The following is a 26,273-nucleotide window of genomic DNA, read 5'->3' as shown; positions in this document are numbered from 1 at the left end:
CATAGGTCGTATGGAGATGTTCAAGTAATAATATGAGTTCATGAAAAATGGTTTCATCGTAGATTCGCTAAGCGTCGTAAAATAGAATATTCGATATGTCAGGTCTTTAAATGTCACGTCAAGCCACAAGTCCTTGGCCGACCCCGCACGCTGCTGGTATGTCCAGGAACCATGATCGAGTCGATAGAAAGTGAGATAAATGAGTGAATATGCAAAACCGACAGACTAGGATGTGTTCTGGTGTTGGCAGCGTGTCATGGGGAGTCATGAAGTGTGGACCCTGTAAGCGGTCAGCTTAACCCTGGTGCATGCGACTAGGCTTTGTTGTGCGCATATCTAATTGGGTCCGCAGTGGAATGTTGCTGCAGCAAGTTATTAGATCCCTGGACCCTGGACAAGGAAGAATACCTGGCACTTTCCTTCCTGTTACCACTCGTTCTGGAAGTGTAGAGGTTAAAAGTCTTTTGTTTTCGTCGGGATTACTTAACGAAACAATATGGATTACCATGTTACCACTTGGTGTTTTAAAGAGTGAAGTAAAGGTGTTTGTGAATATACGCTAGTTCCAAATCTCGTTCCTTGTCACATGTATCATGTAAAGGTCTTGCCACCGAGTGGAACATGGGAAGTGAGGACCGAACACAGTGTCGCAGTGAAACACAGGCAAGAAAGACCGTACACCGTATCATCGTTTAATAATACCGTATGTTTGAGAGATGGTGCTTTTGTGTTTCATTATACACTGTGCTGATACGGGTGTGAATGTATCCACGAAAATGACTTGTTAGAACTCAGGGAACATTCGTGTATGTATTCTTATTTATTTGTGCATATGGGGAGAAGGTTTTTGCAGTTTGATTCTCAAGTTTTTACCACATAAATGATGAATTTTTCAATGCTTCACCTGTGTGAATGTGTGTATGCATGTATGCATACGGGAAGGGACTTTTGCATTACTCGTGGAGCTCCTTCAGCAGGTTTACTGACATCAGAGATTCACGAGTGTTTTTTTGATTTACAATATATATATATATATATATATATATATATATATATATATATATATTGAGTTCTCTTTGCTCTCACCGTTTCTTGCCATGGCTTATTCCACTCATCCACCAACTGCATAACTAAAAAGATGTCATTTCACATCATCTCCGGCATATTTGCTTCTGTAGCCCATTATCACTTCGATTTACAATGAAGTTAGCTCGCATGTATTTCATTATTTAGTTTGTACTCGGTAGATCTGAACTAAGGAGGAAGTTTGTCAACCAAGTTCGTTGTCGATAGGTTTATCTTTCTATAATTTAGAGTTCTTCTGTATCCAGCATAAGACATATCGTATATGTTCCCTGCAGGCCAAGATAGAGTGTATAGTATATAAAAACATTCCCTCGAGTGTAAAGAAAAGTGAAGCCATCACCCGATCCAGATCTCAAAGGCACAATAAAAAAGAAAATGAAAAAAGAATGTGATAAAAGCTCCAGGAATCCGAAAGTTAAGAGTGGTGGGAGTATGTGAAGCAGTGAACTAATACCAACAGACAGTTACGAGCCATTAGGAGGGAGACTGAGAGAAAGCTGGTCAGGCCTGTTCAAAGCAAAGCCCAAAGCTTTCTATGGTTGTGCGAGGGAGTATCTGGGTCAAGAAGTGGCTAACCTAGAGAAAGAAGCGATTGACAATCTTTAACTAAGACCGACTTCCTGACTTTCATAGATCTTTCTTTGAATTCAAGATAGTGTTTTTCAAGATCAAGTTCCCGATGACAAGAGAATTAACGCTAAATTTGCTAAAGATGTGAAAAAAGTGGCCCTCATACATAAAGGAAGACAAGGCCATGTACTCCGATGACATCTATTCGAAACTGATCAAAAAATGTGCCTAGTTTAATCTGAACCTTTATTCCTGTTACAAAATTCCATCCACAATTGAAGGGGGCAACTGCAAGACACCCGGTGATTCTCGTCCAGCTAGTCTGAAAACTTATGTACTTAAGCCAAAGGAAGGCATTGTTAGGGGGAGGGGAGACAACTTTCGCGTTCAAGTTTGAAGAAAGGAGTTTTGAGGAGATAACGTTCGTGTGTTTGTGTTGAAGGAAAGAGTCGTGAGAAGACAACGTCAGTCTATAAGCAGAATGAAGAGGGAAGACGACTCTTGCTAAAGGAATTAAGGAATTGTGGGAGAAGCTGTACCTAGTCATGCGAAACTCCAGACGCGTCGTACCTTAACCGTCATGGGTTTTTCATGGGGAAAATTCCCACTCACACCAACTTAATGGAGACACTTGAAGCATGAGAGACTCTACTAGCATCAGACATTGGCTATGGGTGTACATGTTCTCCTCTTTGAGTACTAGCAGGGATTTAATGCTGCTATAGTACATAGAGGGCTGATTCACATGCTCATAACATACAGATTAAAAGTCACAGCTCTGAGCGTATCAGTTTTTCGTGGCTCATAGGAAAACAAACTGAATTATGTCACAATTGATGTCTTACAGGAATCAAACATGGGACCATTCCTACCTTTGTTATAATTTACAGGAAATTGTAACAGGTAATGATAATCATACTGACACAAGAATTATTCGCAATACACAGATAATTCGAACTCAAATTGTGGGAAACTGTACATCTTTTCGTCCACGGACGATGATAGAGCATCGCCGAAGGTGTCTTTGCACTCGCAGTGTAACGAAAAGTTGTTGACTTAAAAGAAAGAAAGAAAGAAAAAATCCCGTAGGAAATTAGAAACGCAGGTGAACTAAATTATGAATTGTAAATCAGTCTATGTATAGTCTATGACTTCCATAATAACAGTAGTTATAATGGCGTATAAATCAGTTCAGTAACCAAATGAGATTCAGTCCTCTCGTGCACGGTATTAATAGATTCATATACTGAGAGCGATCATGATTTGTGTCCATAAGGGAACTGTCGAGCATAACCGGACTTTTTACGATGTTATGCTTCCTTTCATTAAAGGTAATTTGCACCAATGATTGATACGTGAGGGATACAGGATAATAATTGAATAATTGAAAAATACGATATTGCAATACCACTGTAGTACAATAGTGTAACAATAATATTAAAGGATATGCATCTCAGTTGCCAAAGTTAATGATGGGCAGAGTGAGAGTGGATGTGGTCTTAGAATTATTCTTAACACATGAAGTTTTTTTTTTTTCTTTTAAATTTCGGTTGTTGGCTGGTCAGTGGCTACCTCACATCATCATGACATCATATAGTAGCCTCTTACATCATCACTACATCACTTAATATTTTGTCGCATCATGACTACATCACTTGATAACCAGTCACATCAAGATATCACAATAGTAACCCCACCCCCTCCTCACACCATGACTGTATCACAAAGTAATTTCTTACATCACGACTTTTTAAATCAACTAGAAATACTAAATCTCATGACCCTTCATTTGGTGACTCATAACCACATGAATTTAATACCCTCACACAAGGGTGGCAAAGGCAAGGCAAGACAAGGAAATCATGAATTAGATTCGGGTGATAAAAGTCATGTTGCTTGGGAGGAACTCATGCATGAATTATATCTTTTGTGATGTGACAAAGAGTCTCTCTCTCTCTCTCTCTCTCTCTCTCTCTCTCTCTCTCTCTCTCTCTCTCTCTCTCTCTCTCTCTCCCCGTCCGCGCCATTCTTCCATTTACCTAGGAGGGGAAAAAAAAAATGAAATACGAATTTTTGTCCAATCGGTAGTAATTACCTCCCCATTCACTCTTAACCTGCTTATACCACAACCCCTCCCCTTCTCCCCCCCCCCTGAAACAGCTTCACTTAAGCCTTCTGATTTCTCTCTTAACCTCAAGTGAAACAAACCACTTCATCCCCTCCCAACCAAGACCATTGATGAACTACTCTTCCCCTCCTCACGACAGAAGGTCCAGCCAAAACATCCAATTTCCCGCACGATGGGAAAAAAGAAGTCTTCCCTCGTAAACTGAACCAGTTCAAAACTGTACTTCTCCATTTAAAACCAGATGCTAACTCCAACTGTCTACAGGAGAGACAGAGTGCAACATCGGCCTCTGCTGACTACCATCTGTCCACAAGCTCCATCCTCTCCCTTGAATTTAACAAACCCCCACAATCCACTTTCCCTCAGACGCCCATCCAACGACCACTCCACCTCCCTAACCAAAACAAGAAACAATAGGCACTCGAAAATCCCCACTTGAGGCAAAACCTGAAAGGAATCTCCATGTACAGTGCTTCCAACGTGAAGTAAACAGCCTTTCCATCAACCTATGGTGAACTCCCTAGTCCTTCTCCCTCTTCCTGAACACAAATCCACCCAATCCCTATAAAAATCCGCATTGTCTATCTCTCACACAAACCCGTCCACCTCCCATACAAACCCGCCTGTATTTACTTTCCTTTGAAACTCATACTTCTCTTTTATCTCCCTCATTCTCCATTCCTTATTACACCATGCACCACCACCTCCCACATGATCATTGATGACCCAGCTGTCGAAAACTTTACCATTGATTTCCGACTCCTCTTGCCTTTTTTTGCTCTGTGTGTGTGTGTGTGTGTGTGTGTGTGTGTGTGTGTGTGTGTGTGTGTGTGTGTGTGTCTCCTCCTCGGTACTCCAGCAAGCCTCAAGGTCAGATAAGGATATCTCACGTTTGCTTAATCAATACACCTCGTCAAGGTGGACAGGTACGCCTTCCACACGGCCCTGAGAGAACGGGTCTGTGCAAGAGGAAAAATGGATTTACCATCAGGCAAGAGAAAGGAGGACTGTCGGTCGTAAATACAGAGCAAGAATTACAGTGGAGAAGAAATAGAACATGGGAATGGAATGATGATAAGTACATGAAAAAGAAGAATGGAAGGATCCGTAATAATTATAATAATGTGTATTGAAGGGGAATGTACTGACATAAGCTAAAGAAACGAGTCAATATGATTATGATATGAAATATAGATGGTAATGGAAGAGAGGCTGAAGGTCAGAAGTAGCAAGTCCATTATTCATAAGGAGGATTCAAATCCATTTCTGTCCTCACTGAGTGAGAGAGCAGTGCATGTACTACGTCTGTGACTCGTGTATCTGTTGAATCTTTGTCTTTTGGAATGAGGTATCAGAATCTCCACCACTATGGTATCATTTCATGATCCCTTTACTGTAGATTCTAAACTTACTCATTAGAAGGGCGTGAACATCTCCATTCACCCTTCTGCTGTCACACACACACACACATACTATTATTGCATACCATTGAAGTGCATTCTCCTTGCATTCGCATGCGAAAGCATTCCCCCCTTCCTCCTCCCCCAACTTTGAACAGATCATGTTTTGGAACTTGTTTCTCTCTTCCTTTTTGCCTCTTTCTTCTACACATTCATCCACATTGCCGTCAGCCATCTTCACCAACGTGTTGTGCATCATCATGTTTATGTGTACGTGTTTGTCTTACTAAACTTTCCAACTAAGCCCTTTTCACAAGAGTTCGTAGTTTATATCCTTCCATACTAACTGCTTGTACTATTTTCTTTAATTTCTACTCTACTACACACATAATCCATCAATGTTCTTTTATTATTTCTACCCTTAGGCACATAGGCTCCTTGTCTTCAAGAGATGGATGAAATACTTTATGATGGAAGATTCTTGAACATTTTTGCTCTTCCCTTCATCCTCTTAATCAGGATTCCAAGTGCACAGAAACACATGAGCATCATGAACACGACGAAGAACCTGAGTTAGAGAAGGATAGTATTCTACAGATGATCAGTGCATGGTAATGAGAGGATATAAGGTCGAAATAAGAGAAGGAAAAGACGGAGGATGACAGACGATGGACATAAGCAGTGTGCATGTGTTAGTGCTTGTGTGTGTGTGTGTGTGTGTGTATAAAGCGCCCCCTTTTCCTCATTTACCAAGGAATTTGAATCGATACAACACCAGTAGTTTGTCCAGGGAAGTAAAGAATCCTGCTCAGTATTACTCGAACATATCAATTTAGTACACCTTTTTTTCATGGATCATTTTCCTTTTGATAGTGAATATACGAGACAGGCTATGGAAAACAATCACGCAAAATTAAACGGCTCGTTTCAGCTCTTGGATTTACTTCTCATAATATCAGTCTGTTTATTTGCGGTAACTAAACTATCATTCAATGATTTGTGGTAAATATATTAAGCTGGGGTTTTGCACTGGGTCGACAGCTTCCCATTATTGGGTTATTGTGGATTTCAAGTGTCAGGTTTACAAATCTTTGTTGCATTTCGTTTGCGTTTTAATAAGCATATGATTTTACTTTTTTTTTTTTTACAACCATCATGACTACGACTGGGGTATACTTTTCCCCCGAGTCTTGTTAGGCACAAATGAAAACGGTAGACGAAGATTAAAAAGACATGGGCCATAGTATTTTGCTTTCATTCGCTCTTGGCCATACGAACACTGTCACAAAGAAGAAACTACTATGTACTATATTGTTTCAAGGGAACTGAATGTTATTATTTGACACAGGCATGAATATGCAGTTACGACGGTACGGTAGGTGGCTCATTCGCATTCATAGGTTGGCTGTAACTGTGACGTGTGAATGTGATTCTTTGGGTAGATGGAAGTACGGTAACAAAGGAAACTGAAGCAATGAGTTTCCTTTGCTATCGAACCCCCCCCCCCCCCAGCTGTGACATAGGTTATGACATCTTTCTGTTTCAAACTTGCTATATTTTTAGTTCTCTCAGACTTCTATAAAGTTGATGTTGACGAGGGAGTAAAGGAACCCGTCATGTTGCAAAAAAAAAAATAATTGGATTCTTCCCTAGAGAGAGAGAGAGAGAGAGAGAGAGAGAGAGAGAGAGAGAGAGAGAGAGAGAGAGAGAGAGAGAGAGAGAGAGAGAGGGCATCAGTTGTCTGATGACTGCAGTTGTCTACAGCGTTTTCTCTTCTCCTCACGCAGGTGACGGCTCATGATGAGGATGGTCGTGTGAGAGTTCTCCCGAGAGCCGGGCAGGAGGGCTGTCCTACCCTTGGCTGCTCACTTCTTCCCCTCCAACTTCCCGATGCTTATCAGAACATCCTCAGACTCGACCATCATGCTATGCGACTGACATTACTGTGCACAGCAGTATATATATATCAATATACGACCAAAACCTTTGATGCCTTTGGGTGATACCTTCCGGGACCACACTGACTGAAACCGGGTGCATACTAGCCCTTCATATTTGTGACAATTGAAGATCGCACAAACCGCCACCATTGATTCCCCAACAGGAGACACGGTGGGGTTGGAACCCCCACCAAAGAAAGATAAGTGTAAGAAATGCCTCCGTTTCTACCTCACCGCATTCTTCACACTCGTTGCTTGTTTCAGTTCATTTGCATTCTTGTTCCTTGTTCCGTTCATCATAGACCCGGCCTTTTCCACTCTCTTTGCTGATTTTAACGAGGAACCCAGAATGTGTGTCACTAAAGAGTCAGAGTTCTTGTGTGGCATGAGTAACTGTTCTTGGTCGTCATGTCGGGAAGGCTGCACCAAGGATGTCTTCCAGTGTTCACATATATTTGTCAACTACAGGAAAGATACGGAGGGTTTGCTTGCCAATGTCAATCACACTGACGTCGACCAGATAGATCACATGACTTGGGATGTCGTCGATGCCAGATTGTACCCAAATGTCAAAGGCTGTGGTTACCCTCCGACTGTGAATTGCACCACCTTCAACAACGACTACAGCACGCCAGGAAGAACCTTCCCATGTTACTACTCCAAGGAGCAGCCCTTGTTAGTCATAACCAGCCTGGACATTAAAGGAGTCAAGGAGGACCTAGCCTATGCCATAGTCATACCTTGGGGCTCCTTTCTGGTGTCCATCCTATACCTCCTCAATACGTACGTGGGAATGAGGAAACCAGATGCAGAGGATGACCAACCTCAGGAAGTCAGTTCGGCCAAGGCATCGAAGGAAGCATCGAACTACTCCCTGAGGTCCATCAGCAAGACCATTAACCAAGGGATGAACAAACTTAGGGGAGAACCGGACGACAAGGGGTAAGTACCGAGGCCATTCCTCTGGCATTCTGTGCACATGTTAAACATAAGAAGTGGTGCTGTTTGTTTTCATGTGAACACTCTTACAGTCGTCACTCTCTTGTCATGTATTATGATCACAATACCTGTTTTATAAATTAATGACAAAATGTGGTTATTTCTGATACTGAAATATTTCAAATAAATCAGCTGACATACTAATTCAGACAGAATACCTAATAGACTAAATGGGATATTGATTTAACATTCTCCCAGATGCATATACTAACCGTATATTATCTACACATTAGAGCGTAGTTTCACCTTGTATGTTTGACGTCTTCTCAGTAGTTCCTCTACCGAAAAAAATTGTGACTAAAGATAATGAATGAACACTTATGCCCCCATAGAGCAGCACTCCAAGAGATGGCAAGTCTGTCAATTGCAGTCATTTGTTTTGCTGGGTATTAAAGACACCTAGATCCTTATCCTGATTCCCAAGTAATTGTATACTCACACGAGTGTGTGTGTGTATATATATATATATATATATATATATATATATATATATATATATATATATATATATATATATATATATATATATATATAAACACACCTTATTTCCCTGCTGTATGAGCACTTCTGTAGTGTTCCTACAACTCGCAGAAAGTGACTTGGCGGAACCACAGCTCAAGAAATGTGGTGATGGGTGTTTGTGTGTCAGCTGAATACAAGGCAACTGAGGAGTCAGTCTTCAGAATTGAAGTTGCATCTGTGGCATAAGGGGTTTCGTGATATATTGAACTGGTGTTTGTCGTGTTGACGGGAGGTGGTTGTATAGAACGCAGGGGAGAAAGTATATCCCGTGCGTTTCAGGAGTGTGGGATTCTGATATCTGCGTGTTGTTGAAGTCTATACGAGTGGGTGTTTTTTGGGAGGGTGGGGGCATTTTATTTCGTGCTTGTCGTGTCATGACCATGCGAATACATTTCACCATTGCTGTGTTTACTCTGGGAAGAAGGGACTTTGAATATAGGTTGCTGTAGCATGAAGCAGTGATGAGTTTTTCATCTCTGGCTGGTGGTTGGTTATGAAGTAATGGAGGTTGGGAGGCCAGTGCTATTGCAAATAATTGGATGCCGATCATGCTGAAGTATAGCATGAGTACTGGAAGCATTTCTGTTTCGTTGTGCAATTGATAAATGTATGTGGTTGCCAAGCAAATCGTGATTGTTCAACGTGCTCTGTTAGTGTGGTCTGTAGTTTTGTTGTTTTGAAAGGAAGGTTGACGAGGCATGTGAGGCATTGTCATAGGATGATGGTGGATCAATTGCTTTTAGATTTTTCCCCTGCCCAAAGCTGATGCCAGTAAGTGTTCTGAAGGAGTTTAATTTGCTTGTGGTATTAGTGTTGATGGTTGTAGTGTAGAAAGTGAGTGAAGTATGGGCCGTGGGTGATATCCAGTATGGTTGGAGTATTGGTGCATGGAAGTGGTCAATCATCCAGGGTTATAGGAAGGTGTAGGTTCGATTCATGTGCCATGAGTTACGAGGATGACTGTAGGTATACTGTATATGTCTTTGTATCGTCTTCCTTGTTGCTCCAGGAGTCCTGTCTGTCATTATAAAACTCCCGTAACACTCAGGGAGCCGACCACACCCATCAGGAGGGACCATAGGTCTCTGTGTTGGGAGAGTATAAGGCATCTGAGCAGTAAGTGTTTGGTGTCTTCTTTGTAGTTGTTTCATTATGGGCATGAAGGGTCGTGGGATGTGCTGTATCGGCGCTTGTAGTAATGTAGGGATGAGGGACATCCACATCGTAAACAGGAAAGTGTGGCCTATGTCTGTCTGGGGAGTGTGGTATCAGATGGATGTATATCTAGTGGGGGGGTGGTGTTTAATATCGAGTTGGAAGGGTAGTTGCTTCGTGCTTGTCTGGTTCTTTGAGTGTGTATGTGTTTTTTCAGTGCTATGTTTGCAGAGGGTAGGAGGGGGCGAATCTGTGAGTAGAGTTTGCTATATTATAAAGCTGGGGAGGGCTTTTCATTTTTACTTGAGGGTTGGTGGTTAGTTACGAATTGGTTGAGGTGGGAAGGGAGGTCTGGTGCTGTTTCAAAGAACTGAGTGCTGAGCATGTTGAGGTAGGATTGTATTGGAAGGATCTTTGTTTAATTGTGAAGTGTCGACTATTTGTGGTTGCTTGGTAACCAGTGACTGTGTGATGATTATTCTGAGTGCTGTCTTTTTGTGTGATTTGCAGGTTTCGTATATTTTCTCCAGGAGGGTGGAAAAACTAGGCAGGAGAGGTATACTTTAAAGTGGATGAGTTGTTTGTAGGGGAAGTTAAGATATTTTCTTCGTCTAAATCTGGTGCCAGTTAGTGTTATGTGGGCATTTAGTATGTTGCTTTTGTGATGTTATCAGTGTGGGAAGTGAATTTCTTGTGTTGCATGTAATGCTTAGAATGGTTGGTGGTTTGTTAATTGGGAGTGATTATTTAACTAATGCGACGAGGATGTGAGTTGAGTTCGTGTTCGTCTAGAAGAGCATTTATAATCTTCTGTGGAGATGCAGACATTCTGTTCTGGATGAACCATGGTGTAATGTAGTGGTGCATGTTTGATGTTGCTGCAGTGGTGTTAGGGGTGTTGTGATGGGAGTGTGAGGTGGTCTGCATATGAGAGAACCTTCATGTTGTGGCTTGCTGGAGGCAGTTAGAAGTCTTGTGGGAAGATACTGAAGAAAGATGGAGAAAGAACTGCTCCTTGGGAACTCCATTGTAGAGTTCAAGGGTTTTAGAGATGAAACCATAATAGATGACTGATATGGCGGTCGGCTATGAAACTGGCCAGCCACTTTTTATCAGTATTGTGAAGGGTAATGTCAAGTATTTTTGGGATGAGGAATTGTCAGAGGTCATTATCAAAAGTCTTGTATGAGATGGAGGCTACGGTTGCTTGAAGCCATCTACGATGCTTGAGGTCACTGTGTAGTGTAGGTTGAGTGGTTGGGTCTGAAGCTGTTTCATAAGTGAAAGTGGGATGTTTCGCTTGCTTCTAAGGTGTATCAGAGTTTCATAGAGTTTGGATACTGAAAACAGTAGCGATGAATGGTGTTAGGAGGAATGGGAGTTAGGTAGTTTAGAAGGATCTAGGTATTGGTATAATGTATAACTTTCCAGATGTTAGGGATTCTGTTGCGTAGCCAGGATGGTTATGGATATCCATCAGTGCTTTGATTAAAACTGAGCCAAACTGGTTTATGCTCAGTACAATATATTGTCAGAGCCTATTGCAGGAGAGTTCTGTAAGGTTTTCATTGTGTTGCTTGTCAGTGAGTGTCAAGGGCATGTAAGCCGTTCCTTTTACATGGATTTTGTGTATGTTTTTCATGACTTTCCTGTTTAGAGGCGTGGTTTGTTTGTGGTTGATTTCGTGACAGCATTTTGCGAGTCTGTTTATGAGTTCTTTGTGAAAAGGGAGTGTCATTGGAATAGCTTGCAATGTGATTCTTGAGTGGTGGCTGCTGTGGTGCAGCAGGTAAGGATCTCTTTTTCATTATTATTCAAACCACAGTTGGTTGCTGAGGGTCTTGTAGTTTATTGTATTGAGGAAGGATTGCCAGTGAGCAGCTTGACTTTCAGTGAATAGGGTATTGTTGGAGCTTGGATATGTTCTCTGATTTTTTGTTTTATTGAATGGTTTTGTCTGAGTTGGTTTCTTTATTATCTGAGGCTTTCAGCTTGTAGGAAAAAGTCTGGATTATATTTCTTTCTATTTCTTCGTGGTATGGCCTCTTTTTCAGGGGCCCCTGCAGCTCTGAAGCTGCACTACATTCAGCAACAGGGACAGATGGACTCCTTTAAAACAAGTTCTTTGATTAGACTATAATCATTTTTGTCAAATTTCGATACAGCCTTGCCAAAGGTGACTTTCCACTCACAGTGAAACCTAAAACAGGTGGAGGCCGGGCAACACCGATATATATATATATATATATATATATATATATATATATATATATATATATATATATATATATATATATATATATATGGGTGTTGCCCGATATACATATATATATATATATATATATATATATATATATATATATATATATATATATATATATATATATATATATATATATATATATATATATATATGTATATATATTATCCCTAGGGATAGGGGACATAGAATACTTCCCATGTATTCCCTGCGTGTCATAGAAGGCAACTGAAAGGGGTGGGAGTGAAGGCTGGAAACCCTCTCCTCCAAGTTTTACTTTTCCAAGAGAAGGAATGGAGAAGGGTGCCAAGAGAGGGGTTTTCCTTTAAGGGTCAGTCCTCTGTTTTTAACGCTACCTCGCTGAGGTGGGAAGTGGCAAATATATATATATATATATATATATATATATATATATATATATATATATATATATATATATATATATATATATCCCTGGGGATAGGGGAGAAAGAATACTTCCTACGTATTCCCTGCGTGTTGTAGAAGGCAACTAAAAGGGAAGGGAGCGGGGGGCTGGAAATCCTCCCATCTCGTTTTTTTTTAATTTTCCAAAAGAAGGAACAGAGAAAGGGGCCAGGTGAGGATATTCCCTCAAAGGCCCAGTCCTCTGTTCTTAACGCTACCTCGCTATTGCAGGAAATGGCGAATAGTATGAAAAAAAAAAAAAAAATATATATATATATATATATATATATATATATATATATATATATATATATATATATATATATATATATATTATCCCTGGGGATAGGGGAGAAAGAATACTTCCCACGTATTCCCTGCGTGTCGTAGAAGGCGACTAAAAGGGAAGGGAGCGGGGAGCTAGAAATCCTCCCCTCTCTTTTTTTTTTTTTTCCAAAGGAAGGAACAGAGAAGGGGGCTGGATGAGGATGTTTCCTCAGAGGCCCGTCCTCTGTTCTAAACGCTACCTCGCTGACGCGGGAAATGGCGAATAGTATGAAAGAAAGAAAATATATATATATATATATATATATATATATATATATATATATATATATATATATATATATTTTTTTTTTTTTTTTTTTCATACTATTCGCTATTTCCCGCGATAGCGAGGTAGCGTTAAGAACAGAGGACTGGGCCTTTGAGGGAATATCCTCACCTGGACCTCTTCTCTGTTCCTTCTTTTGGAAAAAAAAAAAAAAAAAAAAACGAGAGGGGAGGATTTCCAGCCCCCCGCTCCCCTCCCTTTTAGTCGCCTTCTACGACACGCAGGGAATACATGGGAAGTATTCTTTCTCCCCTATCCCCAGGGAAGCGTTGAGATGTATAGGTATGTATATTGTGCATGTGGACGTGTATGAATATACATGTGGATGTGGGTGGGTTAGGCCATTTCTTTCGTCTGTTTCCTTGCGCTACCTCGCTAATGCGGGAGACAGCAACAAAGCAAAATAAATATAAACATATAAATATAACAAAAGAATTAAGAATCATATGTAGAACTACTACTGAAACATTAAAAAAAAAAATTGGTTATGTGGGTGAAGTCAGTCCCTAACAAACCTCAGATTCAGAATTATTTAAGGTGTATGGTGGCAGAGAGAAACAGTTCTACTTTATCAAGCAAGATGTGTGGTAAGCACAACTTGCTATCCCAGCCATTCTGGCAAAATCTTGTCATAATTTCTCATAGATAGGTAGGTATTTTCTTATAAATATAATGGTTATGATACAGGTGGAAAGGATTTCCACCGCAGAATGAGATGATTATACTGGTAGAACATTATGACAATCTTTTCATTGGATAACTATATGAAGAGGATCATCAGCAAAACAAGCTACCTTTTTTGACAAACATCAAAATTTTCTTTTAGTATAAGAACAGTGATATATCAATGGAGATCCATTCAATAAATAATCAACCCAACTTTGGAGCTGACATTATGCCAAACTTATATATATATATATATATATATATATATATATATATATATATATATATATATATATATATATATATATATATTTTTTTTTTTTTTTATACTTTGTCGCTGTCTCCCGCGTTTGCGAGGTAGCGCAAGGAAACAGACGAAAGAAATGGCCCAACCCCCCCCCCATACACATGTATATACATACATCCACACACGCAAATATACATACCTACACAGCTTTCCATGGTTTACCCCAGACGCTTCACATTCCTTGATTCAATCCACTGACAGCACGTCAACCCCGGTATACCACATCGCTCCAATTCACTCTATTCCTTGCCCTCCTTTCACCCTCCTGCATGTTCAGGCCCCGATCACACAAAATCTTTTTCACCCCATCTTTCCACCTCCAATTTGGTCTCCCTCTTCTCCTCGTTCCCTCCACCTCCGACACATATATCCTCTTGGTCAATCTTTCCTCACTCATTCTCTCCATGTGCCCAAACCACTTCAAAACACCCTCTTCTGCTCTCTCAACCACGCTCTTTTTATTTCCACACATCTCTCTTACCCTTACGTTACTCACTCGATCAAACCACCTCACACCACACATTGTCCTCAAACATCTCATTTCCAGCACATCCATCCTCCTGCGCACAACTCTATCCATAGCCCACGCCTCGCAACCATACAACATTGTTGGAACCACTATTCCTTCAAACATACCCATTTTTGCTTTCCGAGATAATGTTCTCGACTTCCACACATTCTTCAAGGCCCCCAGAATTTTCGCCCCCTCCCCCACCCTATGATCCACTTCCGCTTCCATGGTTCCATCCGCTGCCAGATCCACTCCCAGATATCTAAAACACTTCACTTCCTCCAGTTTTTCTCCATTCAAACTCACCTCCCAATTGACTTGACCCTCAACCCTACTGTACCTAATAACCTTGCTCTTATTCACATTTACTCTTAACTTTCTTCTTCCACACACTTTACCAAACTCAGTCACCAGCTTCTGCAGTTTCTCACATGAATCAGCCACCAGCGCTGTATCATCAGCGAACAACAACTGACTCACTTCCCAAGCTCTCTCATCCCCAACAGACTTCATACTTGCCCCTCTTTCCAGAACTCTTGCATTTACCTCCCTAACAACCCCATCCATAAACAAATTAAACAACCATGGAGACATCACACACCCCTGCCGCAAACCTACATTCACTGAGAACCAATCACTTTCCTCTCTTCCTACACGTACACATGCCTTACATCCTCGATAAAAACTTTTCACTGCTTCTAACAACTTTCCTCCCACACCATATATTCTTAATACCTTCCACAGAGCATCTCTATCAACTCTATCATATGCCTTCTCCAGATCCATAAATGCTACATACAAATCCATTTGCTTTTCTAAGTATTTCTCACATACATTCTTCAAAGCAAACACCTGATCCACACATCCTCTACCACTTCTGAAACCACACTGCTCTTCCCCAATCTGATGCTCTGTACATGCCTTCACCCTCTCAATCAATACCCTCCCATATAATTTACCAGGAATACTCAACAAACTTATACCTCTGTAATTTGAGCACTCACTCTTATCCCCTTTGCCTTTGTACAATGGCACTATGCACGCATTCCGCCAATCCTCAGGCACCTCACCATGAGTCATTTTTTTTTTTTTTTTTTTTTTTTTTATACTTTGTCGCTGTCTCCCGCGTTTGCGAGGTAGCGCAAGGAAACAGACGAAAGAAATGGCCCAACCCCCCCCCCCCCATACACATGTACATACACACGTCCACACACGCAAATATACATACCTACACAGCTTTCCATGGTTTACCCCAGACGCTTCACATGCCTTGATTCAATCCACTGACAGCACGTCAAACCCTGTATACCACATCGCTCCAATTCACTCTATTCCTTGCCCTCCTTTCACCCTCCTGCATGTTCAGGCCCCGATCACACAAAATCTTTTTCACTCCATCTTTCCACCTCCAATTTGGTCTCCCTCTTCTCCTCGTTCCCTCCACCTCCGACACATATATCCTCTTGGTCAATCTTTCCTCACTCATTCTCTCCATGTGCCCAAACCATTTCAAAACACCCTCTTCTGCTCTCTCAACCACGCTCTTTTTATTTCCACACATCTCTCTTACCCTTACGTTACTTACTCGATCAAACCACCTCACACCACACATTGTCCTCAAACATCTCATTTCCAGCACATCCATCCTCCTGCGCACAACTCTATCCATAGCCCACGCCTCGCAACCATACAACATTGTTGGAACCACTATTCCTTCAAACATACCCATTTTTGCTTTCCGAGATAATGTTCTCGACTTCCACACATTTTTCAAGGCTCCCAAAATTTTCGCCCCCTCCCCCACCCTATGATCCACTTCCGCTTCCATGGTTCCATCCGCTGACAGATCCACTCCCAGATATCTAAAACACTTCACTTCCTCCAGTTTTTCTCCATTCAAACTCACCTCCCAATTGACTTGACCCTCAACCCTACTGTACCTAATAACCTTGCTCTTATTCACATTTACTCTTAACTTTCTTCTTCCACACACTTTACCAAACTCAGTCACCAGCTTCTGCAGTTTCTCACATGAATCAGCCACCAGCGCTGTATCATCAGCGAACAACAACTGACTCACTTCCCAAGCTCTCTCATCCCCAACAGACTTCATACTTGCCCCTCTTTCCAGGACTCTTGCATTTACCTCCCTAACAACCCCATCCATAAACAAATTAAACAACCATGGAGACATCACACACCCCTGCCGCAAACCTACATTCACTGAGAACCAATCACTTTCCTCTCTTCCTACACGTACACATGCCTTACATCCTCGATAAAAACTTTTCACTGCTTCTAACAACTTGCCTCCCATGAGTCATACATACATTAAATAACCTTACCAACCAGTCAATAATACAGTCACCCCCTTTTTTAATAAATTCCACTGCAATACCATATATATATATATATATATATATATATATATATATATATATATATATATATATGGATGGGGTTGTTAGGGAGGTAAATGCAAGAGTTTTGGAAAGAGGGGCAAGTATGAAGTCTGTTGGGGATGAGAGAGCTTGGGAAGTGAGTCAGATGTTGTTCGCTGATGATACAGCGCTGGTGGCTGATTCATGTGAGAAACTGCAGAAGCTGGTGACTGAGTTTGGTAAAGTGTATGAAAGAAGAAAGTTAAGAGTAAATGTGAATAAGAGCAAGGTTATTAGGTACAGTAGGGTTGAGGGTCAAGTCAATTGGGAGGTGAGTTTGAATGGAGAAAAACTGGAGGAAGTAAAGAGTTTTAGATATCTGGGAGTGGATCTGGCAGCGGATGGAACCATGGAAGCGGAAGTGGATCATAGGGTGGGGGAGGGGGCGAAAATCATGGGAGCCTTGAAGAATGTGTGGAAGTCGAGAACATTATCTCGGAAAGCAAAAATGGGTATGTTTGAAGGAATAGTGGTTCCAACAATGTTGTATGGTTGCAAGGCGTGGGCTATGGATAGAGATGTGTGCAGGAGGATGGATGTGCTGGAAATGAGATGTTTGAGGACAATGAATGGTGTGAGGTGGTTTGATCGAGTAAGTAACGTAAGGGTAAGAGAGATGTGTGGAAATAAAAAGAGCGTGGTTGAGAGAGCAGAAGAGGGTGTTTTGAAATGGTTTGGGCACATGGAGAGAATGAGTGAGGAAAGATTGACCAAGAGGATATATGTGTCGGAGGTGGAGGGAACGAGGAGAAGTGGGAGACCAAATTGGAGGTGGAAAGATGGAGTGAAAAAGATTTTGTGTGATCGGGGCCTGAACATGCAGGAGGGTGAAAGGAGGGCAAGGAATAGAGTGAATTGGAGCGATGTGGTATACCGGGGTTGACGTGCTGTCAGTGGATTGAATCAGGGCATGTGAAGCGTCTGGGGTAAACCATGGAAAGCTGTGTAGGTATGTATATTTGCGTGTGTGGACGTATGTATATACATGTGTATGGGGGTGGGTTGGGCCATTTCTTTCGTCTGTTTCCTTGCGCTACCTCGCAAACGCGGGAGACAGCGACAAAGCAAAAAAAAAAAAAAAAGATATATATATATATATATATATATATATATATATATATATATATATATATATATATATATATGGATATATAATCGCATCATGTATGTAACCCAGAACCCCTTTTTTGGAGCTCCTGAAGCTTGAGGGTCCGTAACAAATGGAAGCTGGGAAACAAAGGACTCATTTAGAGCAAGAAGTTCCTTGATGAGACTTTAATCATTGATACAGCCATACCAAATGTTTTTTTTCTTTTTCTCTTATGGTGTATCCACCAACGGGCAGAGTCCATTAACACATACATGTAGATATATTTATCATATTACCGTCGGACCCCACTTGGAAAGGGGGTATGGGCTCCTCATAGAATTAAATACACACACACACACACTCATATATATGTATATATATATATATATATATATATATATATATATATATATATATATATATTTTTTTTTTTTTAAACTATTCGCCATTTCCCGCGTTAGCGAGGTAGCGTTAAGAACAGAGGACTGGGCCTTTGTGGGATATCCTCACCTGGCCCCCCTCTATTCCTCCTTTTGGAAAATTAAAAAAAAAAGAAACACGAGAGGGGAGGATTTCCAGCCCCCCCGCTCCCTCCCCTTTTAGTCGCCCTCTACGACATGCAGGGAATACATGGGAAGTATTCTTTCTCCCCTATCCCCAGGGATATATATATATATATATATATATATATATATATATATATATATATATATATATATATATATATATATATATATATATATATTTTTTTTTATACTATTCGCCATTTCCCGCATTAGCGAGGTAGCGTTAAGAACAGAGGACTGGGCCTTTGAGGGAATATCCTCCCATGGCCCCCTTCTCTGTTCCTTCTTTTGGAAAAAAAAAAAGAAAAAGAAAAAAAAATGAGGAGGATTTCCAGCCCCCCGCTCCCTTCCCTTTTAGTCGCCTTCTACGACATGCAGGAATACGTGGGAAGTGTATATATATATATATATATATATATATATATATATATATATATATATATATATATATATATATATATCCCTGGGGATAGGGGAGAAAGAATACTTCCCACGTATTCCCTGCGTGTCGTAGAAGGTGACTAAGAGGGAAGGGAGCAGGGGGCTAGAAATCCTCCCCTCTTGGTTTTTTTTTGTTTTTCTCAAAGAAGGAACAGAGAAGGGGGCCAGACGAGGCTATTCCCTCAAAGGCCCAGTCCTCTGTTCTTAACGCTACCTCGCTAACGCGGGAAATGGCGAATAGTATGAAAGATATATATATATATATATATATACATATATATATATATATATATATATATACTACCTGTTTTTTAAACATGATGTATTGAAAGAGACTTCTCGTTCTACAGCTAACTCTAAACAACTCGTTGATAACATGACTAGCAGTCCTGTTTAACTGGCCCTACTTATTTTACAGAACATTTGTATGACCAGCGTAGTGGCTCTCATGGGGGTGTTGTTGCCACAGGTAACTAGTTACTGTTATGGATAGAAGTAACATTAAGTGGTGGTTATATGCCTGTGTCTCTTTGGCCGAGTAGTAGGAGGCATTTCGTGCTTCTATGCTGAGCCGATCAGCATGTTGTTGCCCGTAATAGTGTGGTAGCAGCCGTAGGATAACTCTGAGTAATCTGCTTTATATTAGTTGATTCACCTCTACTTTGGGCGCAGTGTTTCAGACATATTCTTTATGTGTTGATTTATAATGCTTAGTATTAGGTTAATTATCAGCACCTTAGAATAACATGTATTAGTATCGTATGCTATTTCCCAAATAAGTATTGGAACCCGCAAAACAAATGACAAACCGTTCTGTTCTACTACATATGACTGTTAACATTGGTAAACAAAATCTGAAACGAACTTGACAAAAATTCATTTGATATTTTGCAGTCTTAGGCATACGGGTTCATGCATACACCACCGAAAGAAAGGCAGGAGAGAGTAAAACACCAGAAAAGGGGGGGCTAAGTCACCAAAGAATAAGGACAGGTATGGTTTGTGGATCCCTCTTACACCTCCCCCAATTGCTTGTGGCGTAGTTGTAAACCTCATGCTAGCACGCCTTCTGTCCTGCATGTTTCGCATTCTTTGTCTGTACTCCTGTCACTCAAGCTCACCTCTGTCTCTTTCTTTATCCTCTGTCTGTCTCCTAACAATCATATTATTCTGTGTAAACTATTTTTTGTAGGCACTGTTCCCATCCACAGTGACACAAAGCATACCTGCCTCATCTATATCTAAGGAGTACTGAAACCGTACTATACCTAAAAGTATCCTAGCCCTTGTCAATGAAATAATAAAGCCTTTCTTTCTCATAAGCATTGTAGCAAAAGCCTACGTCATATGCGTTATGTTTTTAAAGGAAATTTGACGGTCACATCTACCCCACAGATGGACAAAAGGTTTCTAGCTGTGTATAAAATACGATAAAAAATCATTGAAGCTTTGTTCCCCCCATATCATTTAGCACCATTTTGCTTTACCCATGTATCACCGCTCTCACGCACTGTGTCTTATTCTGCAATCTGTATTACTATTGTTGATGGATATTTCGTTGCACAGGCAGCACTTTAAAGCCATATTTTTTTGTCTCCTTTCTGTCTTAACAAACTTTATGTATCCTCTTTCAATTTCCAGGTCTCTCTCTCTTCTCTCTTACGAAAATGATTATGACAATGACAATGATTCTAGCTATTGAGGGGACAAAGTGAGTAACTGTTTGCCTTGCAGCAACCAGCTTGCTTGTTCTGCATGCAGGATAAGGTCAAGCTTTGTATTATAACCAGTGAATGGGTGTTTATAGTTGATGTTAAGCATGCTTCTCCATCCTTCAGCCAAAGCCTATTAACTTCTGGTCTGTCACAACACCCGTTGGTAGAGAGTTAGAGCAATAGGCTATAACTCTGTTGTTATAATATATACAGGTGAAGGGGGTGTTGTGATAGAGTAGGTCTCTCCAATGGTATGATGGCTACTACCCCTGGACGTGCCCCTTCTTCCATGGTACCCCTGGACGTGCCCTTTCTTCCATGGTGGTCCTCTTCCCCCCCTCGTTCCCCAGCACGACCCTATTCCACCAACCCACAGCGTCGAGGGGGATGGAGTGACATGTTACGTACACTTGCAGCTCAGGAAAAGTGTAAACATTGAAAATGATATATGAAATGACACTGGTAGATTAATTTGCATTCATGTCCCGGTGAGTAGATTTAGGGTAGACATTTCTTAAGGCCTTCTTATTTGAAGTAATATGTAGAACAAAAGTAGTCAGTTTTTCCTGCCACCAAATATCTGTGTTGGATTCATGCATTAAGTTTTACACAGTTCACACAAATTCTTTGTCATGTGCTCATTCAGGCAAAAGAAAAATGCATCCCATGTAATGAGCAGATACTATCCATACGTGAAAGTGTGAAAACCTCAGTTCTAATAACTGGCATATCAAACATAATGAGACCTGTCCTGTCTAGCATAGCCTAATAAATTTCATATGTGTTTAGATTAGATAGTTTATTTCTGTAGAAAGCATAGGCAACACCAGACCAAGCACATTATCATTCTCTCGTTGCTATTCTCACTTGCTGAGCTTTCACGAACGGATAGCCACTCACTTTATGAAAGGACAGCTACTTATTTTAAGATATAATGAAAATGGTGCCTTTCCTCTTAAATTTACGACGCTGTTTTTGATAACTTATTCTTCTGAAACCTGACCAAGCCTTCTCAGTTTAGTACAGCCCTAAATGCAGCTGACAAGGCTATACCATGCTTTATCTAGGTAAATGATCGTTGCTAAAAGTGAATCTTCATACTGTTCGAATAAAGAATTTCATTTTCTTCCAACACAGACGTTTTGTGAAATCACGTTATTTGAATTTTGAAGTACAGTACATAGAATTCTGTAGAACAAAGTTCGCCAAAGTAAAATACATAGATCTCTGTAGACAACATCGGATCATGTGTAACTGTACATGTATGGGACATGGTGACTTAGCTGTAATGTAATGTAATGTAATGTAATGTAATGTAATAGTGTCACTGTATCATACGGTATTTAGTCAAACTATCTTTGCTTGATTTATTGACATAATAGCCTGGTTTGGTGATTTATTTTTACTAGAAAACTATTACCTGCCTCTAATATGATAGACTAGGAACTGAACTTTTTATAAAACTAAGTGGCATTTTTTTTTGATAAAAAGTATCACATATTTTGCTGTAAATTTAGCTCGTTTCATACTTAGCATGAATTACTATTGAATATTTTGATGCAGGTTAAGCATCACATTTTTCTAGTATGCATGAAAGATTGACTATCAGTCATACAATCTAACTATAACCTTGTGACTGATAGAAATAGTTCCATCTTTTCTTTGAGAGTCCTCAAAATTCTCTTGGCTATGGTATAGAAACTTTAATCATAACCATGTGCTGTCATAAAGTAAGTTAACTCAGCATATTAGTGTTATTTTTATAAGCTGTGGACAAAGGTGCATATATGCTGTATAACCTACTGCGTTATCCAGTTTTTCATTAATTAGATGAAGGTTCTTATTGCTTGTGAGAAGAATAAGAATGTAGTTAGGGTAGTTACACAGCCAGTACAGAAGGCAGGCTGGCCTTGTTGTTGTGCTGGTGTTGTGGTAACAGTGGTGTTGTGGTTTAGCGGGCATGGAGGAGGAAACGGCGGGAGCGGGTTTAAACGTGGACACCCAACTTCGCCCTCCATGCTGGGTACCAACCTACTGCTGGCGCCCGCGTCTCTCCCTCAAGTCCACCCCACCCGTCGTACCACGCTGCCCCCCCTCGAGAGGACGCCGCCCCTGCCCAGACCAGCAAGGTGATCCTTACCCTCCTCTCATGCACCCCAGCCTCAGCTTGTGCATGATAGTATGTATTTACAATGCCAAATTATCAAAAGGTATCCCATGCATATACTTACAGCACAGCACAACTTTATGTGGCTTTTTCAGTATCAAATGCTGTATGTTTTATTCACTTGCACAGTTCTTCCCACTACTTACACACAGATATTTAATAAATGCTAAAAATATTGTACCATGGAAGATGTGATGCTGTGATGTAGACTGATATTAGTGGATAATTTTGATGATTTAGCAAAGTTTGTTTGCTAACTATCATCCTTGGTTTTAATTCTGTCCAGTTATAGCAAAAGTCATATCAATCTGCTTAAATTCTATTTCCTTTTTCTCTGCCCTTGTAATAATGCTAACAAATAAAGTCATGCCATCTCATCATGATGCTTTTGGACCTGAACCGTACTTTGTTTTTGACATTTGCAGTGAGTTTGTGGTGGTTTGTCTCTCTATTGTTCCAGAAAAATCAACAGCTTACTTTTTTACATACTTTTGAAGACCTCTCCATATTATGAGCTCTCATCACAAAAGAATGCGCCCATGTTGTTTGTAAAAGCAGATGCATGGCAGTATAGAAATACATATACGCCTTAATTTTTTTTTGAACTCCAGATGACAATATATCAAAGATATAGTGTAAAACATTCAGAAAATACTTAGTGTTTATTGCTTATTGTGTTGTAAACTCACAACACTTTAGTATAGTGTGCAAATGCGTTTAACTTTTTTTACTCTTTTACTCTTAAAATTACCTATTATTTCTTCTTGATGTATTCCTCTCTTGTTGAATTTCATGGTGAATGTTCAGCTCTGTGTTGCATGACTTACATTGATGCCTTGACTTTGCAGCTCAAAGAGACAGAATCACACCTGTATATGACATATCTTATATGACTGGGATTAGACCTTAGGTATCTGAGTTATACACAAAGTCCCTTACTTCTTTTAGGTGTCTTTGTCTACCCTGAAGCACTGCATGGCAAATTTTCCTTATCTTATATTCTAATGTGCTTTCTCTGCTTTCAGATAATGTTCATGTGGTTTTCTCACAATATTTCCTTTGTTCTACTGTGGGAAACTGTAATTTATTTATACTCCAAAGTTTTAGGTACTCAATGCTTTTTGTATATTTCTATATAAATGCACGGAGTCTTGTAATTTCAATATGTGGTGGACAGCCAGTATGCATCATACCTGATTCCTCTGCCTTTCATTGTCTCCTAATAATGTGATTTCAGACTATAAGCTGGATGTGTACTAACTACTCCACAAGGTAGGATATTTTAAAGAAAATGGCTTCATTTCCTCTTCTGTAATTTCATGCATAATAAATTAACATACTAAATCAGAAAAGAGGTTTATTCTGACTGCCTGCAAGAACACTAGAAGTGAGAAGTACACCTTTAACAAGGCTGTATCACTGTCAGCAGGTAGAAAAAAATACAGTGTTGTCAAGGACCTTATTGCCTCAGAGGAGCCCACCTTACCCATAGTCTCATGTGGCATGCAACCCTGAAGCTGAAGGAAACCTATAAAAGTGGTCAGAGGGTTACGTAATAATAATAATGATAATAATAATAATAATAATAATAATAATGATAATAATGATAATAGGAATAATGATAATAATAATAATAATAATAATAATAATAATAATGATAATAATAATGATAATAATAATAATAATAATAATGATAATGATAATAATAATAATAATAATAATAATAATAATAATAATAATTATCCCTGGGGATAGGGGAGAAAGAATACTTCCCACGTATTCCCTGCGTGTCGTAGAAGGCGACTAAAAGGGAAGGGAGCGGGGGCTGGAAATCCTCCCCTCTCGTTTTTCTTTTTTTTTTTTCCAAAAGAAAGAACAGAGAAGGGGGCCAGGTGAGGATATTCCCTCAAAGGCCCAGTCCTCTGTTCTTAACGCTACCTCACTAACGTGGGAAATGGCGAATAGTATGAAAAAAATAATAATGATAATAAAATGAAATAGTAATAATAGAATAATAAATGATAATAATGATAATGATAATAATAACACCCTTCCTATACAACAGCCCAATTTTCAGTGATTGCTGAATTTGATCTGCAAATAAAAGGTTTCTAAATCAACATTTTAACCTTTTAATGGCGATGGCAACAATTTACCCTTATCATTGTTTTACTAGAAGAAAAGGTCTATATGTTAGCATAGTTCAGCACCATTTTTGACTACTAGTAGAGCATGTCAGGATTTGGCCAAAATTTATTCACAGCCATCACTATAATGTAAAGTAAATTTGTGTTTCAGTTTAACACAGTATGCTTCATGTAGTCTTATATGGAGAGCATACCTAACTGTATATAATTGTGTAGATTTTTGTTGTCCGTCTTTTTGCATCATTCTAGAAACAAGAATGACATGAAATACACAGAAATCTTAATTGTTCTTTGTTATGTTTGTTGTTAGGCCTAACTTTAATATTCCAGACCTAACCTTTTCTGTTTCCAGACCTCAACGAATGGTTCCCCTAAAACTAAACTTTTACCACTTTTCAGATCTGTCAAATGCCAGATTCTTATATTGAGCTTTTTTTTCCCCCCTATGTTCATTTTGTTTTGAGGAAATCTGTTTATATGCAAGTCATACAAACTTGGAGAGGTTTGTGATGTGTAGCCTGTATGGTCTTTCAGTGTTGTATTTTCCCATGAGTGTGATGAAAAATATTATTTTGATATCTTAGTTGTAGATATTTGTGAAGTAAGCTGATATCCCTCACTTGTTTCTTGGATGTCATTCATTTATTTTTTGTGCATTTCTTTGCTACTGGCTGTCACCTTTTCACTTTCAAGCCCAAGTATGCTCAGGCTTTCTACATTGGCAGTCAATGGGTCCCCACTCTTCTTCATTATCCTTTGCTGGCCATTTCGCTTATACTTTCCTTCCCTGAAACATATCAACTTTTCTTCCTTTGATGTTATCTTTAAAGCTCTCTGTCCTACCATTTTTCTACACCGGCTGTTAATTTAAGATTTTCCTACTGTGGTACACCTATACCTTCTGACATTGGCCATTAACCTTAGGAATTTCTTCCAGTGCTTTCCTGCACTGGCCTTAAACCTAGAATCTTCCTTCCCATTTGCTATGGTAATGTTATCCGACCAATAATTCTAATCAGCTTGCATGGATGATCCTGCCTATTGAGGGTGGACCATTGATAAAGCACTCTCAGCTATCATTAATGCAATGACACTCCTCATCAACTGGATTAAGAGAACAAAC

The 26,273-nt window shown here is 39.9% G+C and overlaps 2 protein-coding genes across 8 annotated transcripts in view; one reads left to right on the top strand and one right to left on the bottom strand.

Moving 5' to 3' along the window:
• Positions 1–26,273, bottom strand: part of LOC139757211 (glycerophosphocholine cholinephosphodiesterase ENPP6-like) — a 137,854-nt gene that overhangs the window by 36,011 nt on the left and 75,570 nt on the right. The gene's annotated exons all lie outside the window — the stretch shown is intronic.
• Positions 1–26,273, top strand: part of LOC139757214 (protein tipE-like) — a 53,873-nt gene that overhangs the window by 708 nt on the left and 26,892 nt on the right. For 5 of the 7 annotated variants that reach the window (XR_011714541.1, XR_011714542.1, XM_071677383.1 and 2 more), the window contains exons 2-3: positions 6,972–8,066; positions 22,792–22,965. Coding sequence is in view for 5 of the 7 variants with exons in the window: in XM_071677383.1 (XP_071533484.1) it covers positions 7,474–8,066; positions 22,792–22,965 (767 nt within the window). In the remaining 2 variants the exon portion in view is untranslated. Of the gene's footprint in view, positions 1–5,609; positions 5,796–6,971; positions 8,067–22,791; positions 22,966–26,273 lie in introns of all 7 variants that reach the window. The other 2 variants (XM_071677381.1, XM_071677385.1) reach the window with 2 other exon arrangements.

This window comes from Panulirus ornatus, chromosome 25 (assembly GCF_036320965.1).
Source record: "Panulirus ornatus isolate Po-2019 chromosome 25, ASM3632096v1, whole genome shotgun sequence".
Taxonomy (NCBI): domain Eukaryota; kingdom Metazoa; phylum Arthropoda; class Malacostraca; order Decapoda; family Palinuridae; genus Panulirus; species Panulirus ornatus.
This window is presented reverse-complemented; position numbering and strand designations above follow the sequence as displayed.